The sequence below is a fragment of the Prunus avium genome, chromosome 7 (assembly GCF_965620075.1).
Source record: "Prunus avium chromosome 7, drPruAviu1.hap1.1, whole genome shotgun sequence".
Lineage (NCBI taxonomy): Eukaryota > Viridiplantae > Streptophyta > Magnoliopsida > Rosales > Rosaceae > Prunus > Prunus avium.
Window position 1 is genome coordinate 30,831,009 of NC_142290.1, and position 18,879 is coordinate 30,849,887.

An 18,879-nucleotide genomic window follows, 5' to 3' on the forward strand; every position below is an offset into this window, starting at 1 on the left:
CTCTTTGGAGCTTCATTCAAGATTTCAGACCAATTCAGAGGATCAAGGTAAAGTTTTAAGATGGTTTGATTTCTTGACATTTGTTTTCGAGTTGTTGGCCGAAGCCGGTTCTAAAGTGGGAGGACCAAAAGGCAATTTAAAATCAATATAAGCACCAAAGTGAAATTATTGAAATGTATGAGGACTGAAATGTAATTTGGACAAAGTATAAGAGCCAAAGTGAAAATATAGGAAAGTATAAGAACAAACATGAAGTTATTGACAAGTGTGAGGACTAATGTGCAATTAAAGATAGTTATAAGGACTAAATTGCAAATAAAGATTTTTAGTAAGATTTTGAAATGTTGGACTAGAAATCAGTTGCCCAAGCAAGGAAAATTTGTGTTTGAAAGTGCAGAAGGCAAGTCAGGCATCAGCTTTGGATTCTAAGTAAAGGGACTCATTTTCATACTTGTATTTTGTGTATGTATGACATAGTAAATATTGTTGTGCGGAAAAGCTGCATTGTTTATAATTGTCATATATGCTTGGTTTTGGATTTTCCAAAATTTGGAGGGCACTTGCCTGCGGGCAGTTTCATCGATGACCTGAGGGTGAAAGGGGCATATCGTCTTTTTTGGGTTTCGATCCCCTAAACCTTTGGAGGGGTTACATAGACAGACTTTACCTTGCGCATGAGGTTTAGTTGAGGCAGTTTAGTCGTTGATTGGACACTCTCGCTACCATAACAGATGAGTTGGATTTCATTATTATTTCTTGTAAGGGTAGTTGGTTTTGAATCCACCATAAATGGATACAGTTTGTGTTGTGCATATTTTTTCACTGTTTTCTATATCAAATCGAGATCTCATTATATTATTATTACTATATTCGTTATTTATTTTCAAACCTGGCATGGAGCCCTCTTGCTGGGCAAATGAACATATGTGATACTCACTCCTATTTTTGTTGTAGATTGCATTCGTGGGTGACATCTTGGTGTGACTTCGTCACTTTTTAGCATCTGAATCGTGTCTCACGTAATTTGACAAGTTGTGAACTCTATTCCTCACAACTGATCACATTATTACTTATTTTGTATAACTACGAATTTTGGATGGGTTGGTAAAGTTTTATTATTTGGTTTGCAAAATAATTTCTAAGGTTGTTGGTACTATACCATGACCTCTGGGGTTGGTTTAACTTTCAAATATATTTTGTATAATATTATACTTATTTTTCTATTGTAGTTAAAAACTCTTATTCAACCCGTTTTAATTTAAATAGAAGGACTCAACGTATTTTGGGAATGTATTTTGGGAATTCTTGGAGTATAACCTTGGAATCTAAGTGCTATATTTTTTAAATCCTCAAGGTACGTGCCGCTGTCACAACCAGATTTCAGGGCCTGAAAAAAGCAGTGATTGCACAAACGCTATACATATAAGTACGTACCATCTTGCACATAACCAGGGCCGGCCCTGGGGGTAGGCAAGAAGGGCCTTGGCCATGGGCCTCCAATTAAGGGGGCCCCAAAATATTTTTTTTGGTGAAAACCAAGGTATCCCCAGCGCGATTGCGGGGACTAACCCTCGAGGTACTGTCGGGCGCAAAGCAGGGACCTCTCCCAACAAAGTCTGCTCTATTCGCAAGCGCCTGGGAATTTTTTATATTATATATATATATATATATATATATATATATTTTATTGTCCAACTAAAAATTAAAAAAACAAAAACAAAAAGTCAGCGTTGTAATTGAACGAGGAAGGCTCTTCCTCTTCCCATTCAGAAACTCTTTGTTTCCTACGCCACACAGCCAGCCAAGAGCAACAGCCCCTTTCCTAATTATTTCTCCATGGAGCTCTATTTAATCCATCGATCTCTTAATAATCCACCATTATATTTTTCTCTGTTATTCCCATCTCCCTTCAATCCATTATCCATATCCTTTATTTTCAGTTTCTATCATCTTTCTCATATCAAATTCATATTATAACCCTAAGTTTCAATCTCACCCAAAAAGCTCACAAATTGTCTTTGAGATTGATGGTGACCAAGAGGGGAGGAGCATGAGAAACTGAAAAGGTAATCAAATTTATAATTTTTTCTTTATATTTGTTCCTACCCAGCAAACTATTGTTTCAATTCAATTTCCAATAGGAACAAAACACAGAGAGATACAGAGTGGTAATCAGATTATTGTTCAGATTTTATTCTTGTCTAACTTGTTTTTTGTCTCTACGAAACTCCGCAAAGGATAATTATAGATTCATACTGGCACTCTAATTTGACTTTTCTAGATATCAAGCCGCTAACTTACAGCATACAGCTAGCTCACTTAATTTGGATTTGTTTCTAAGGCTAAACATCCTCTGCCTGGTGGAGATAATCTCCCAAGTCTCCTTATATAAGTCGCTATAAAACTGCACAATGACATCTACTAAACTTATCTTAACAAAAGCTTGCATATATCTTATCATTGCAGATGTACATGAATCAGGTGGAGGTACGGAGTGGAGTTTCTCAAAGTGCTAGAAGATCAAGGATTTTTCAGTGTTTGATTGTACTTTTAATGTTACAGTTTTTACTTTTTTGATTGTAAATGGTGGAGAGGAAATCAAGCAGCTATTTGATAAAGGGAAAGCTTCAGATATTTGCACATTGTAATGGGATGGATCTCTTATTGGTTGCCTGTTTGGGAGGAAGAAGGCTACAGGAAGATTTTGTACCCATCCAAATTTGCTGCAACCATTTCATATGTTGTTTTTAAAGCTGATTTTGCTAATCTCATGTGATGAAGCTTGAAGCCAGAAGCTAATCTTAAGGGAAAGGGTTTAGTATTTTGTACAACACTTAGTTTTAATGTATCTTGACATGTTCCCATTATTGGTTGTTGGAATGTTGGTTTGTAAATTTTTAATTTCCTTCATGATATTAAATACGTAATCAGAATTTTTTTGTTTTATATGGAGATATGGCTACACTCTACATAAAATCATTTTATTTGTTGTTTTTTTTGCAATTTTATATATACTAAGGGAAGGGGCCTCATTTAGTTTATTGCCTAGGGCCACCGAAAAGTCAGGGCCGGCCCTGCACATAACCATCCATTTTAAAGAAGAATGTTATATTACTACCACCCACCATGGGCTCGGGACCACATTTCTCTCTTCTCTTGCCAAAGTTCCTTGATTTGTCCGACTCATCATATATTCTTATACAATTATATCACCTATATATATGTATACATTTTTTTTTTCTCATTACCTATATATACTTGTGTTTCTATATATGCATGGCCCAATTGCTCCAGTCAAAGCCAACATTAAAAGCTGGCCTTTTGTACCTTACACAATTGTCTTTGCTCATATTCCTATAGCTAGCTAGCTAGCTCTTCCTTCCTCTCCAACTTCTACAAACTTATCCAATAACTTTAGTGCATAGAGAGGGAAAGTTATGGAGGATGATGCTAGGAAGTTGGAAGAAGGTCGTTCTTATAACAAGGATCATTTCATCAGTGAGAAAGTAAATACAACATCTGATCACCATGGTGGTGGAAATGCCATTGACCATGATCATGAGGAGAAGAACAAAGCGGCGGTGGCAGCCACACCTCTGGAGGCGGAGCAAATCAAGGGGAGCGAGCAACTACTAGTGGTTAAGCAGAAGAGCAAGAGGGTTGCTACTTTGGATGCATTCAGAGGCCTCACCATAGTGGTATATATTCATCACCGACCGTTCCGTTTTTACAATCTAACAACGTAACATATTATACACAGTGCCTTTTCTTATGGTGTACGATTGCATTGATCTTGCTAATTTGTACATGCATGCATATTGTGACAAGTAAGAGATCATGTGTATATATGTGCATACAGGTGATGATATTGGTAGATGATGCTGGAGGATCATATGCACGTATTGACCATTCACCATGGAACGGATGTACATTGGCCGATTTTGTGATGCCCTTCTTCCTCTTCATTGTGGGGGTCGCCATAGCCCTTGCTCTCAAGGTTTATAATATATTAATCTACCACTTCTCCTATCAATGTTTCAATGTTTTTATCTGTTTGGGTTATGTAACGCACGACCTCTTAATCGGTTTATCCATAATTTAACAAAATTTTGTGTGTTGTTTTCTAAAATTTTGTGCCAATTTGATCACTGACTAAGCTTTTATGACCATTTTGATGTTGCAGAAAATTCCCAAGATCAATGATGCAATCAAGAAGATTATTTTAAGGACATTGAAGCTTATGTTTTGGGTAATCATTTTGCAAGGTGATAGTCCTGTGTTAAGGAAAATTATTTGCTTAAACAACAATACATTGACTTTGCTTAGCTAAAGAGAATTAATGTGCCAAATTCAAATCTTCTTCCCATTATATATGTTTTGCTCTGGTGCATGACCTCTCACTCTCCCATGATTTACTGCAGGAGGATACTCCCACGCGCCAGATGATCTCTCTTATGGAGTTGAGATGAAGCAAATTCGATGGTTTGGCATCCTTCAGGTGTTTCCCCAAACCCATGATTTTTTTAAAAATAAAATTATAATTTTATGTTCTTTCAAATTGATGAAACTCACAAGGACTCATCTGACATTGTTTTCTTTCTTGGTTTGTATGTGTTGGTAAATGGTAAACAGAGAATAGCATTGGTTTACTTTGTTGTTGCTCTAATAGAGACATTCACCTATCTATTTTCACTGTATATAAGTGGCAGTGGAAAGTAAAGAGTCTATGATCTTAAATTTCACTATCAAATAATGCAAACTTTAGCAAATTTATCCCAGTTTGAATCTTATAACTTTGTTCACATTATCTAATTGATTTTATTCTAATTTCCCATTCTTCAGGATTGGAGGGTTCGTCGCGTTCCTCGTCTACATGATTACAACCTTTTCATTGTATGTTCCGGATTGGAGTTTTGTGGTACACAACAAAGATCACGGATCGAAAGAATACTGGGTAGGTATATTTGTTTAATGACTAAGTGTAGGAAGTTTTCACTTTTCACCATGCCTTAAATTTGTTTTCTGCTTTTTTCAGGTTAAGTGTGGGATGAGAGGACATCTAGGACCTGCTTGCAATGCAGTTGGATATGTGGATCGACAGGTCTGGGGCATAAACCATATCTACACACAACCTGTTTGGAGACGCTTGAAGGTTTTAGCTCTTAATAGCTTAGCTATATAAATTTGATGCAGTTGTATAATCAGAAAAACTATTTGTACCCATCTCTGCACTACATTAGCTTTACTCATATTTCAATTGTCATGCATCTAATAAGCAAAAACAGACAAAAACACAGAGGAAGAATAATTTTTAAGTTTTTGTTGTGATTTTTGTGACAATTTTGTAGGCCTGCACCCTTAGCTCTCCTAGTGACGGTCCTCTTCGAGAGGGAACTCCAAGTTGGTGCACAGGACCATTTGAACCTGAAGGCTTGTTGAGGTATGTTAATTGAGTAACACAAGTGAATTACATGCTTACTTCATGAAGAACAAAGGTGGAACTTAATTACTTTTGGCTGCTCTTCTTTCTCAGTTCCATTTCAGCTATCCTTAGCGGCACCATTGGCATCCATTATGGGCACGTTTTGATCCATTTCAAGGTTACCCATTTCTCGAAACTCACAGATTAGTGCACTTTTTAGTTATATTTTTAAATTCATTTAGGATGGTGAAGTTGGATTCTCATGCATGCAGGGTCACTCTGAGAGGCTCAAACAATGGGTTTCAATGGGGTTTGTCTTGATTGTCATAGCCATCATTCTGCATTTTACAGATGGTGAGCTTCCTTCACCTTTTTGTGCCTAGTTCTTGGCTCTACTTTCTCTGCCTCAAACAATTCAACATGAAACAATCCATGTTCCAAAGTTAAACTTCTTAATTTGTCAACTTGCTTGCAGCTATTCCCATCAATAAGCAACTCTACAGCTTCAGCTACGTTTGTTTCACAGCTGGTGCAGCTGGACTGGTTTTTTCTGGATTTTATTTACTGGTAAACAAGTTGAAACCTATTCGAGCTATCGCTTCTAGTCCAATTGAAGATTAATCCAGGGACAACTAATGACTATCTTCTACATAAACAGATTGATGTTTGGGGCTACCGGACGCCCTTTTTGTTCCTAGAATGGATAGGAATGGATAGGAATGAATGCAATGCTAGTGTTTTGTTAGTTAAGACAAAGACAAGACATAGACAAGACCCTAAACCAAGGAAAGCTTGTCTACCATCTCTCATACTTTTCCATGTTTACATATCCATGTTTTAGGGATGTTTACATATCCATGTTTTAGGGATACCTTTCCAGGATTTGTGGTATTAGATGTAACTAATAATTAACCATGTACAATTGCATATAACTCTCCATGTGAGTAATACAATTTCAGATTAGCATTCTCTGCAAATCTTCTTCTCCATTTTCATCTCTATTCTCTCAATTACACTATTTTTGGCATGGTATCAGAGCAATCGATTTTGGTTGCCTCTGCATAACCTTGTTCTTGCCTAATCTCTACCTATCCTTGCCCATAATTTGCTGTTATATCATTCCTATCTCATACTTTGCCTTACCTTAAAATTGGTTGTGATCACAATCCTAATTTGTGCTCTTGTTTGCTGAAGTTCTAAGCTTGTTTGCTTAAACCCTCTACTTGACCTTGTCCCTGCATAATTCAAACTTGTGTTCCCCTAAACTTGTGTTCCTTTGATTACTTGGTTCTGTTGTACCCCTGTTGTGTTCTTGAAATCTTCCGCTGCATTTACGTATCCATACTTTCACACAAGACCCACAACATGGCACCCAAGACTGCTTATGTCATGACTACCGGTGAGTCTCCATCTCCTACCTTACTCTCCGACTCCAATCCCGACTCAGGTACACGCTCTACTACATGGATAATTGATACTGGTGCCACTGATCATATGACTTTTGACTCCACTATTTTTTCCACCTTATCTCCTAAATCTCATTATCCTTACATCACTAGTGCCAATGGGGCTCCTTCTAATGTTGCTCGAGAAGGGACTATATCACTTTTCCCTAAATTGTCCTTACCTCATACACTACTTGTCCCCTCTATTAAATGCAATTTGCTGTCTGTTGGGAAATTCCTTGACTCACATAATTGTTATGCCACATTCTATCCTTCTCATTGTAAGTTTCAGGACCTTACGACTCACGAGACGATTGGGCATGGTAAACGGAGAGGGGGGTTGTATACCTTGACGGTCTCATCACCACCACGAGCTGTCCATGTTCAAAACTCACGTGCTCAACAACAGATTTGGCTATGGCATCGTCGCTTAGGACATCCATCGTTTGGCTACCTTCGACGGTTGTTTCCATCTTTATTCCAAGGCTTAGTTGATTCTCAGTTTAAGTGTGAAACATGCGTGTTGGCCAAGAGCCATCGCACTGTATTTCCCTCAAGTGATAGTAAAACAGAATTTCCTTTTGAGTTGATTCACTCCGATGTTTGGGGCCCTGCTAAAGTCTCTTCTACTGGCAAGAGGTGGTTTGTTACATTTATAGATGACTGTACCCGCATGACATGAGTATATTTGCTCACCCATAAAAGTGATGTTACCACCACAATCCGCGAATTTCATGCTATGATCACCACTCAGTTCCAAGCATCCATCAAAGTGTTTCGGTCTGACAATGGTGGGGAGTATGTGAATGGTGCCTTGGCTCAATTCTTCAAGGACCAAGGTATCATCCATCAAACCTCCACACCCTTCACTCCACAACAAAATGGTGTCGCCGAACGAAAGAATCGCCAATTACTTGAAGTTGCCCGTGCCTATATGCTTGATAAATCTGTTCCTCATCACTTATGGGGTCATGCTCTTCTCTCTGCAGTCTATGTGATTAATCGGGTGCCTAGTAGCGTTCTAAATTTCCAAACTCCACTAGATACCTTGGCTCATCACATCTCTCTTCCTACCATTCTCAAGTTGCCTCCTCGTGTGTTCGGTTGCGTTGTTTATGCTCATGTTCCTTCTCATCTACGGAGTAAGCTGGATCCGTGTGCCCTCCGATGTGTGTTTATTGGATACGGCTTGAATCAAAAAGGATACAAGTGTTACCATCCTCCTACTCAAAAAATCTTTGTCACTATGGATACTATTTTTCATGAAGATTTGGCCTACTTTATGGTTTCCAAGACCCCTTCTCTTCAGGGGGAGAGGGGGAGTGAAGAGAAGGACTTGTCATTTGAAGAGAATATCGAAAAAAATGTTGAAGAAAACGGAGAAGTACCCCAGGCGACCGGTCGCCACCCTACTTGCGACCGGTCGTTTTTACACAGAGTTGAAGATTCTCATGAAGTGCCCCAGGCGACCGGTCGCGATCCATTGACGACCAGTCGCGAAGTGCCCCATGCGACCGGTCGAGACACATTTACGACCGGTCGTTTTTACACAGAGACGAATGCAACTCAAATTCCCCAGACGACCGGTCGTGAAGAACCAAGCGACCGGTCGCTTTTTCACAGAGTTGAAAATTCTGAAGAAAATTATGATCTGTCCAGTCCTGACCTCAGTGAAGACCTTGAGACTATGGAACCAGAAGGTGATCCAGATGCCCCTGATGATCAACTACAAAATACAACCCCTCCTGCCCTGCCATCGCATCATTCGTCTAGTGATGAAGAAGTACTTGAGGTAACCACTGAACCACCTAATGTTGCACCATATACACTTCCACCTAGATCCACTAGGGGAAAACCTAAACCTCAATATTGCCCTGACCTTAATGCTAAATCTAAATACCCCATCAATAACCATGTGTCCACTCATAGATTGTCAAAGTCATATGCATCATTTGTCAATCAATTATCTACTGTATGTGTTCCAAGTAAATGGCAGGATGCATTGACAGATTCTAGATGGACTGAAGCAATGGCAATTGAAATGGAAGCTTTGAAAAAGAATTCTACATGGGAAATGGTTCCTTTACCACATGGGAAGAAACCAGTTGGATGTCGATGGATATACACTGTTAAATACAAAGCTGATGGATCCATAGACCGATACAAAGCTCGATTAGTGGCCAAGGGATATACACAAACATATGGAATTGACTACCAGGAGACATTTGCACCAGTTGCCAAAATCAACACTGTACGTGTTCTCATATCCTTGGCTGCAAATCTTGACTGGCCACTACTGCAATATGATGTAAAAAATGCTTTTCTTCATGGGGACTTACAAGAAGAAATATATATGGATCCACCACCAGGGATTCCTATGACATCCGGTCCTAATACCGTATGCAAGCTGAGAAAATCTCTGTATGGGCTAAAGCAATCACCCCGAGCCTGGTTTGGGAGATTTACTGATTCCATGAAACGATTTGGGTACACTCCGAGTAGCTCAGATCACACATTGTTCTTAAAGCGTCGTGGTGGAAAGCTTACGGCCCTGATCATCTATGTAGATGATATGGTGGTTACCGGTAATGACAATGAAGAAATGCAGAATCTACAGAAGCTCCTTGGAAGTGAATTTGAGATGAAGGAACTGGGTGAGTTACAATATTTTCTTAGCATTGAAGTTGCTAGATCTAAACATGGCATATTTTTATCCCAAAGAAAGTATGTGTTAGATTTGTTGACAGAAACAGGAATGCTGGATTGCAAGCCAGCTGACACACCTATTGAACAAAATCACAAATTGGGAATGTATCCAGATCAAGCTCCTACTGATAAAGAAAGGTATCAAAGGTTAGTTGGGCGATTGATTTATCTATCCCACACACGCCCTGACATAGCTTATGCTGTGAGTGTGGTAAGCCAATTCATGCATCAACCGAGTGAAGCACACATGAATGGAGTAATACGGATAATGCGATACTTGAAGACTGCCCTTGGAAAAGGATTGATGTTCTCCAAACATACATGATCGGTTCATAATTGTATATTATTTCTTACCCTTCTAGCTTATGATTTGGTTATGTTTTTGAGTTAAACTTGTGCTTTTAATCCTTTTTGTGTTTATCTTTCAGTTAATTGAGCTTTAGGTAACAATGATGGCTTTGGAGAACATAATTCATGCAATTCAAGCATGTTAAGGCCTAATTTGGATGAATTGATGAAGAGCTTAAAGACAAATTCATTATGGCTACAGCCCCCTGCCAGTCCAGTTCCGTTGGTCATATTGCAAGCTTTGTTTCAGCAACCTACATAGCTCGGATGAGGCCACATTCTTCATGAAAGTTGCTCCAATTGGTGTGTACTATAACATATCCAAAATTCAGCCCCATTGGATAAATCTGGAGTCCGTTACCTAGCAAACACAGAACCATGCTCAGGATGGATCTTATCAGCGCGGAAAATGAGTTAGCAATTTGTTTCGGCCTTAACTTCTTCCTCCGACCTTGGATTGGCCCAAATAACATATGGCTGGAAAGAAGACATTCTGAACTTCAATTTAGAGTGCTTAAAGTCCTAATTTGATTAAGAGAAGCCCAAGTTGTAAGCCCTTGAAGTTGCTGGTCATGCTGACCTCAGCATGTGCTGGTTGGATGCTTGGTCATGGTGAGCTAGGTATGAGCTATCATTTCTGGTTGGAAGCTTGGTCATGGTGACATGAAGATGAGCTAGGGCTGCTGGTGGGATTTAGTGGTGAAGTGCATCAACCAATTCAAGATTTTCTAATACAAGTGCATCACCCATTTCAGATTTTCTAATACAAGTGCATCAACCATTTCAGATTTTATAATTCAAGTGTTGTATGCATTAGTCTTATTGAATTCTGATTTTCACTTCCCCTAGGCCTATAAATAGGGATGTTCTCTAAGCTTGTAATAACACCCCAAGGGGGGGAGCTCTCAAGCACTTCTCTAGAGCTCCCTTCCCTTCTCTCCCTCAAATTCTCTTAGTTTCCCTTTGTAGTTCTCAATTGTTGTAATAAGATCATTCTATTAAAATTTCTTTGTACTAAATATCAAACACTTTTCCTTTCTCTTCTTCTAAATTCTTCAAATACTCTCTTCTCCAAACACTTCCCAAACACTTCTCCCATTTCCTTCATCAAATTCTCTAAAGCTTTCAAACACATGTTCTTCCAAAATCCTCAAAGTTCTCAAACATCTCTCTACTTCCCTTCTCTTCCAAAAGTCTCCATGTCTCAAACACTTCACAAACACATTTCTCTTCCTTCCCTAAGTTCTCAAATTCTCCAAGTTCACAAACATCCTCCAAGTTCTCAACCACTCTCTTCCAAATTCTCAAAGTTCCTAAACACTCTCTTCCAAATTCCCCATGTCTTAAACACATTCCCTTCCAAAATCCTCAAAGCTCTCAAACACATGTTCTTCCAAAATTCTCTAAAGTTCCCAAACACTTTCTTCTCCCTCCTCAAAGTTCTCAAACACTTCCTTTCTTCCTCAAAGTTCTCTTAGTTTCCTTAATGTTTTCTTAGTTGTAATTTATTTTTCTTTGTTATGTAAATTCTTTTCTTAAGTTTTCAAGTTGAATTAGTTTCCAAGTTTCAATTATGGTTTTTGTTCTTATTCATTATGCTTATAAGTTAATATGCTAGTTTGAAAGATTGATCACCATTTAGGCTTGCATGTTAGCTATCTTGGTTTGAATTAAGAGTATACACCATGCTTTAATTCGAATTGAACTATGAATAGGAAGAGTATGTATGGACATTCGACAACAGGGATTAGATACATACTTGGTTGTTTAAAATGTTCTTCTATGCTTAATGGGTTCCTAATGCTTAATTTTAGGTTAGACAACAAATGATCAAATTAGGGAATTAGGAACACAAGGTTATGACCACACACCATGGCTTAATCATACTTTAGCTAGAATCAATCCATTAATCTAAATTGAACTTGGGAACTTATTTGCTTGAGTTACTTATTTCTTTCTTCCTTGTTTTATGTTCTTTGTTTTTGTTTCTATTTTGTGTAGGGAAACTAAATTTGATCATTCAATCACCAATCCCTGTGGAATCGACCTCGCACTTACATATGCTATACTACCAACGGTTCGTGCACTTGCGAGTATCACAAGTTGAGGATGCAGCTTAATCCATTTTGGTGGAGCTAAATCTACGCAACAATACACCTATGGATCTTGAAGGATACACTGATGCTGATTGGGCAGGGTGTATCACGGATAGACGCTCAACTTCTGGATATTTTACATTTGTGGGTGGCAATTTAGTTACTTGGAGGAGTAAGAAACAAAGAGTTGTAGCAAGATCCAGTGCTGAAGCTGAGTTTAGAGGAATGGCTCAAGGAGTATGTGAATTGCTTTGGTTGCGAAGATTGCTAAAGAATCTTGACATTAAACAAGTGAATGCCACAAACCTATATTGTGACAATAAAGCTGCCATCGAGATAGCACATAATCCAGTACAACACGACCGTACCAAACATGTGGAAGTCGACCGACACTTCATCAAAGAGAAACTAGAAAGTGGTATAATTAAGTTTCCGTTTGTAAACTCGGAAAACCAACTTGCCGACATTCTGACAAAGGCCGTATCAAGTAAAGTCTTTCATGACTCAGTTGACAAGTTGGGCATGCGTGATATCTTTGCACCAACTTGAGGGGGAGTGTTAGTTAAGACAAAGACAAGACATAGACAAGACCCTAAACCAAGGAAAGCTTGTCTACCATCTCTCATACTTTTCCATGTTTACATATCCATGTTTTAGGGATGTTTACATATCCATGTTTTAGGGATACCTTTCCAGGATTTGTGGTATTAGATGTAACTAATAATTAACCATGTACAATTGCATATAACTCTCCATGTGAGTAATACAATTTCAGATTAGCATTCTCTGCAAATCTTCTTCTCCATTTTCATCTCTATTCTCTCAATTACACTATCTTTGGCATGTTTGTGATGGCAGTTCAGGGCATCTTTGCAGCATTCGTAAATGGATGGTATTATAAATCTTCAGACAATTCACTTGTAAGTATAATCAATCCCCTTTGTCAAAATCATACTAAATTTTCTTGCTTTGATACAATTTGTCTGGAAATGTAATCTAATTTAATGAGGGAACCAAACTGTTAACAGGTGCATTGGATCCAGAAACATGTTTTCATCAATGTATGGCACTCAAAGAGGCTAGGAACCCTCTTATATGTCATATTTGCTGAGATCTTATTCTGGGTAGTAGTTGCTGGCATCTTGCACAAATTCAGAATATACTGGAAGCTGTGGAAGCAGAAAAACAGAAGGCAACAAAGTTTAAAAGAGGACCCAGAAATTGCTGTATTTGTGACATATCTACTATTGCCCTTCATGGGTTCTTTTCGCTGTGGATTTCTTTTGCTGTTTTTAAATTTTCTAGTGAATAGATTTTTCATGGGTTCTTTTGTTTTATTTGCTTATTATACAGAAAATAGTGTATATGTACACAATTAGTGTTTCAATCTTTCAAGCTGAACCTATCTGCACCAGTGAAAGTTGGGGAAACTTTGTGACCTTAGAGCCACCTTCTTTACCAGCAAAGACTTTTTACCTTTTCATAAAGAGCATGAGAAAAAAATACTAGTAAATTGAAAGAAACAGCCACAATAATAATGGCCACAACAAGACAACATGCATGAAATAAAACTTATAAGATCCAATGGTACTAGGAACCCTACCCTGTCTGTCCTGACCAAGATGTTCCAAATTTGATGGTGAAATATTTGAGTAAAAAGGGGTTAAAATCAGCCTAGAAAGGGACAAGTAAGCAATAGGGCAACCATGAAATATTGGAGCTATAAAAAAAAGCATCTAAAGGTAAAAAATCATAAATAAATAAAAGGCAATCTCAAAGTTCATGACAGAGACCTAATGTTACCAGCATTAACCTAATTAAGAAAGAACAATGATGATCTGGATTCTGGACCGTTGATATTTGTAGCAACAAGAAAATTACCTGTGTGATGATTGAAAGTCATTTTCAATCAGTACAGATTATTTGGAATGTTGGCTTCACCTTTGATTGACTTAAAGACCATGTAGAGAATATGTTTCCTGTGATGGAATACAATCTGCCGACAAAATAAATCTACTTATAATTTGATGCAAGCTGATTTTTTTATATATGCTGAGGCTAAAGGCTTTCTCAGCTCTGCATTAAAAAGGATGAGGACAGGACAGCTAAGAAAACTCATTCAATTCTTTTGAATAAAAATAAAGAACAATATTCTTGGGCACTCAAACTTGATCCAACTTGGGGTGCATCAAAAGAATCTGCTTTGAATCTCATTTTTTTTTATATCTGATCAAACTTGTGAGCACTCAAACTTGATCCAACTTGGGGTGCATCAAAAGAATCTGCTTTGAATCTCATTTTTTTTATATCTGATCAAACTTGAGAGAGTGAGTGCGAGAGAGAGAGAGAGAGAGAGAGAGAGAGAGAGAGAGAGAGAGAGAGAGAGTTTTGGCAATGACAAATAGTTATTCTTTATTTTCTATTATAATTCAACGTTCAGCCTACAGAGGTATGTACAACAAAAATATAAAAGATAGAGCCGCCTGGAAATGTTGAACTGCACAATTTGATCCAACTGACCAACCACATCCATCCATCACAAGAACGAACTTCTTCAACTATAATAGCACATGAAAGAAATGGCACCATATCTACCTTTTTACAACAATGAGCAAGTGCCATGAGAGCTGCACTCTCCGTTTCCATCTCCTCACTACTGATTTCTTCTCATTCTTACTATATAGAGTTAGTATGGACAAGCTGTAATATAGGATATGCAACCTGCTTCTCCTTTTAACGGCATATATCCCGTCAATTACATTTAGTGATGTGGTAATGGGGAGAATTCTGATGTACAGAACAACACAGGCATCCAAGAGGAACGGCATTTGCATTTGTTATCACTCCCAACCCATCAACATCTTCCAAACTTGTTCTTCAATCTTGTTCCTGGGAACTGACAAGCCATCCCCTTCATCAATCAAGACTCTATAAACTTCCCATTCCCTATCTCCAATTAGATGCCGTCCAATCTTAGCCTGAAAAAAACAATCAGGAGAGCAGAAGTTACTTAGCCAGCTAGAGAAAGGTAAACAAAGAAACAATTGATCAAGACAATAAATTCCATTAAGACGGTTCAAGATAGGAAAGCCTGTTTAGTAAGAACCATAAACCTTAGTTCCATTTGCTTATACATGTAACACATGAAGAAAACCAAATTGTAATAGAGCATACAATTTTGTCTCAAATATTAATGTCCTTGGATCATACAAGGGAAAGCCAAAATATGCCTGTTTGGAAGTACAAAGTGAAGATCAGGAAGTACCGAAAATACGCCAGTGTTCAGCATCTTGAAAGCAAGGGTGATATCATAAAAAACAAGAGGCCGGCCCTTGCCAGATAATTCCACAGGGTTTGCAACCAGCAGCTCTGTGTCTGGACCTCGATTAACAATAGCTACTCTGAGAGGACGAAGCAGTTCCAGCTGCAAGCGGGATCTCAATGCATTCTGCTTGCTAGGGTCAACTATCTTCTTTCCATCAGCTTGCACGATGAACAAGTCAATCTCACAGTGTCTTCTTTGTTTTATAGAGAAGCGCCCATAAGAGATCTGGTTCATCATAGCATTCAGATATCATCAGAAAATTAGATATTGTAACCCCAGAAGATTCTGTTAACCCTCTTAAAATTTGATCAAAATTTTCCATTACCAAATGTATGCATGCCAACCAAGCATGAAATGCTACAAACAATGAGCAAATATGTCCCTTGGCTACTGGTAACGCAAGAACTAACAACTCAGCCACACGGATACATAAACTAATCTTAACCCTCAAAAAAACCAAAGCAAGACTGAAACTTATTCTTTGTAATGGGCTTCCATGTCAAGAATGGAAAAGCATTCTAGAGAAAATTATAACTAAAAATCTTTTGAATGCATTTTAAATCTTCCGGAAAGAATGATGAGATCAGCAATTTTTCTTGAAAAAGAAAACAGCTCATTTTCCTATGATGTATAGAGTACATGACATCCACTGACCACTCTTGCTTTCTTAGAATATTTATTTGATGCAAATGTCACATTACTTATATATCTACCTGAATATTGTAATCCTTTAAAGTTCTCATTATATCATAAAGAAGACCCTTGTGGTCTTTGCAAATGATTTGGACCAGCGTGTGACCAGGACTCAGCGTGTTGTCCATAGTCACAGAAACACTTCTGGAGGTGAGTGATCCACTTGGGAGTTCAGCGGGCATTTCCAAATCAAACATGTCTTCGGTAATTGCAGATGGAAGAAACGAAGACCCCTGCGAACATGCAGTAATCTCAGGACCAACCATTTCAATTTCACAACTTATCATGGCATCTCCCGTGACTGCTTTTAAGTAGTCAGACACCTCCTCCTTTCTCTTATTTGTATGCAGAAGTTCCCTGATAAAGAAACAAATTCAGAGATTAAGTCACGTATAAAGAAGAATAAGTTTCCTAATAGAGCAACATGAGATGGTGCTGCTCCAATCTGCAAGTGCTGAAAGCATTGGAATGTTTGAATCATTCAATATTTTGTATTTTGTGTGTGCAAAATATGTCTATCAAACTTGTACTCATATATCGTTTTGCAGTCAATTGACTTGAAATTCAAATTGGGATTGTTTACAGCCGTAAGGACGCCATAGAAATTACAAGGAAAAAGAAAACAGGAAACCAGAAAATCACCCCATATTATGTTTAGGAGAATATATCAAGAAAATAGAACCTGGTGTCTGTGATGAAAAACAGGTCCATCACTTTCTCATCTGGCGTGGTGGATACCTTAACTTTCTTGATGGTCAGCTCGAGTTCACAGAGAACCCCTGTCACATCTGCACAAAAACCAAAAGTACGTAAGGCACCAATTAATAACCTTCAATTTGATGATCTTTTAGAAAGATTAGCAATAAAATGAAGAACAAAGCTCCTCATTCATATCAATTCCCAACAACTTAGAACATTTAAGAAACATGCAGATACAAAAACAGAAATTTACCATGTAAGAGCCCTCTTCGATCATAACAACAGAACTTGAGAAGGAACACATCAGGAGGCTTTGGTGGCTGCAAGTCAGACCGGTAAAAAGAAATCCCAGAAGCCGAGGAACAAGAAGGACAGGTCCCCACTAGCCTCTTCTTCAACAAACCCCATCTTGTCTCTGGATTCCCAATGACCCAAAACACTATGTAGCACCATTTCCCATCCGTTGATACATCTTCAAAACACAAACAGAAAACAAGCAAACACTTTCAGCTTCAAGTACACATTTTTCTGTTGGGTTCACAAAATCTTATCAAAACCCAAAACACCCGTAATTTGTTTCACAAATTCACTGGAAAATCTCATTTACCCATGTCTGGTTTAGCAAAATATAAGGCAATTCTCACATACCCATCAGTTGGTTTTAAGAAAATCTAAATAAATTTAAAACAAATTTGAGAAAGAGCCTAATCAAAACGGTTTGGTTGCTGAGGAAAGCAGAGGAAAGGAAAAAGGGACAAAAATTGAAACTTTTAGCTCAACCAAAGCATTCAAATTTCTCATCCTTTCTCTCTCTGCATATTCTCAGCAACAAAACAGAAGATGAATTAATTGTAATAAGCATGCAAAAGCAGTAACATCCCATTTTAGCTTACCTCCTCTGACAATGCTAAGACCAAAGAAGAGAATGATGCGGCACAAGTCACAACCCAAGCCAGTCTTGTCAGGACAATTTATTGTAATCACACTTGGGTCTCCCTCTTTCTCTGCCTGCGTTATGATCACTACATCATCATGTAGAATACCCATGTCTTCTTCTTCTTCTAGCTCTTCTTCCTGCTTTAGTTGTTGAATAAGAAGGAGATGTTTAATTTTTTGGAGCAATATTCTTTGCTTTTGTGAGAGGAGTTCACTTGTTTGTGAGCCTGTTGGTTTGAGCAAGGAGCACAGTGGAGACGCATAAAAAGTAGAAGATGAAGAGAGAGAGAGAGAGAGAGAGAGAGAGTTGAGGCTTTTCCTCTCACTTCTCACCTTCTGCTTCACTTGTTCTTCTTGTTGTCGTTGCTTTTTTGTCTTTGATTTTTTTTTTTTTTTTCTCTCATGTTTTTGTAGGTCTTGTGAATCTCACCACGAGATATACTGGTTTCCGGAGGAGGGTACTCATGGACGGGTTGGCGGGTTAGAAGCTCCACCCGTTGAGTTCATCTTTAACCTAATTTTTTTTATTTAAAAATATGCTCATATTTGTTTACATTTTTTTTTTTCTATTCAGTCTAAAATTAATTACTTTGGTTATTTGGGCTCTTTATATTGCCCGAAAATTATTGTTATTATTATTATTTTAGATATATAAGAGGGCTAAAGGTCCAAATAATTTAAAAAAAAATATTGCTAGGACAACTTCTAAGGTAAGTAGTACCATAACTATCTTTAACAATAAGAATATAGGAAAGCCCAACACAATCAAACTCAAATTCATTTTCACTTTACATCATTATAAAACACATTAATCAAAGATTTACTCAATACAACTTTAAGTCACATTAGTCTAATGATATTTAATTTTTATTTTATTTAAAGAGATATTAAATTTCAAATCTTATAAACTACGATCGCTTCTTTACTTGTTGTATGAAACTTATACACACTAACAAAATATATGTAACTCAAAAGAAATTTGAGAATAATAAAGAAAACAAAAATAATAGGGCCACTTAAGAATATAGCATGACTTTTGTAACATTTGGACAAGTAATTTCCAAGGAACAAAATTTTTGAATAATTGGAATACACTCAAATTTGCATGCCAACTCAAAAGATGAGGAATTGTTTCTTTTTCTTTTTTCCAACATTTAAAAAAATTGGAATTGCATTGCCAACTTGGTGCCACTGCAGCTTATCTGAAAC

General features: G+C 37.8%; 1 protein-coding gene, 1 long non-coding RNA gene and 1 pseudogene across 3 annotated transcripts; 2 read left to right on the top strand and 1 right to left on the bottom strand.

Annotated features, from left to right (window-relative positions):
• Positions 1-3,081: 3,081 nt before the first annotated feature.
• Positions 3,082-7,461, top strand: LOC110744502 (uncharacterized; annotated as a pseudogene). The gene is made up of 13 exons (XR_015837172.1): positions 3,082-3,698; positions 3,860-3,997; positions 4,184-4,265; positions 4,422-4,498; positions 4,633-4,710; positions 4,842-4,954; positions 5,036-5,152; positions 5,349-5,440; positions 5,534-5,600; positions 5,695-5,776; positions 5,898-5,989; positions 6,081-6,869; positions 7,154-7,461. The product of XR_015837172.1 is annotated as an uncharacterized LOC110744502 (transcript).
• Positions 7,462-12,847: 5,386 nt separating this feature from the next.
• LOC148293320 (uncharacterized) lies at positions 12,848-13,466 on the top strand. Its single transcript, XR_015837173.1, has 2 exons — positions 12,848-12,937; positions 13,046-13,466. It is a non-coding gene; the product is annotated as an uncharacterized LOC148293320 (long non-coding RNA).
• A 937-nt stretch (positions 13,467-14,403) lies between these two features.
• ACR10 (ACT-like superfamily protein) lies at positions 14,404-18,066 on the bottom strand. Its single transcript, XM_021961467.2, has 6 exons — positions 17,628-18,066; positions 16,988-17,206; positions 16,718-16,823; positions 16,056-16,392; positions 15,283-15,567; positions 14,404-14,995 (listed from the first exon to the last, which is right to left on the bottom strand). Exons 1-6 carry the CDS (start codon positions 17,779-17,781, stop codon positions 14,858-14,860), a joined length of 1,239 nt encoding a protein of 412 aa, XP_021817159.1. The 5' UTR covers positions 17,782-18,066; the 3' UTR covers positions 14,404-14,857.
• Between the last annotated feature and the right edge of the window lie 813 nt (positions 18,067-18,879).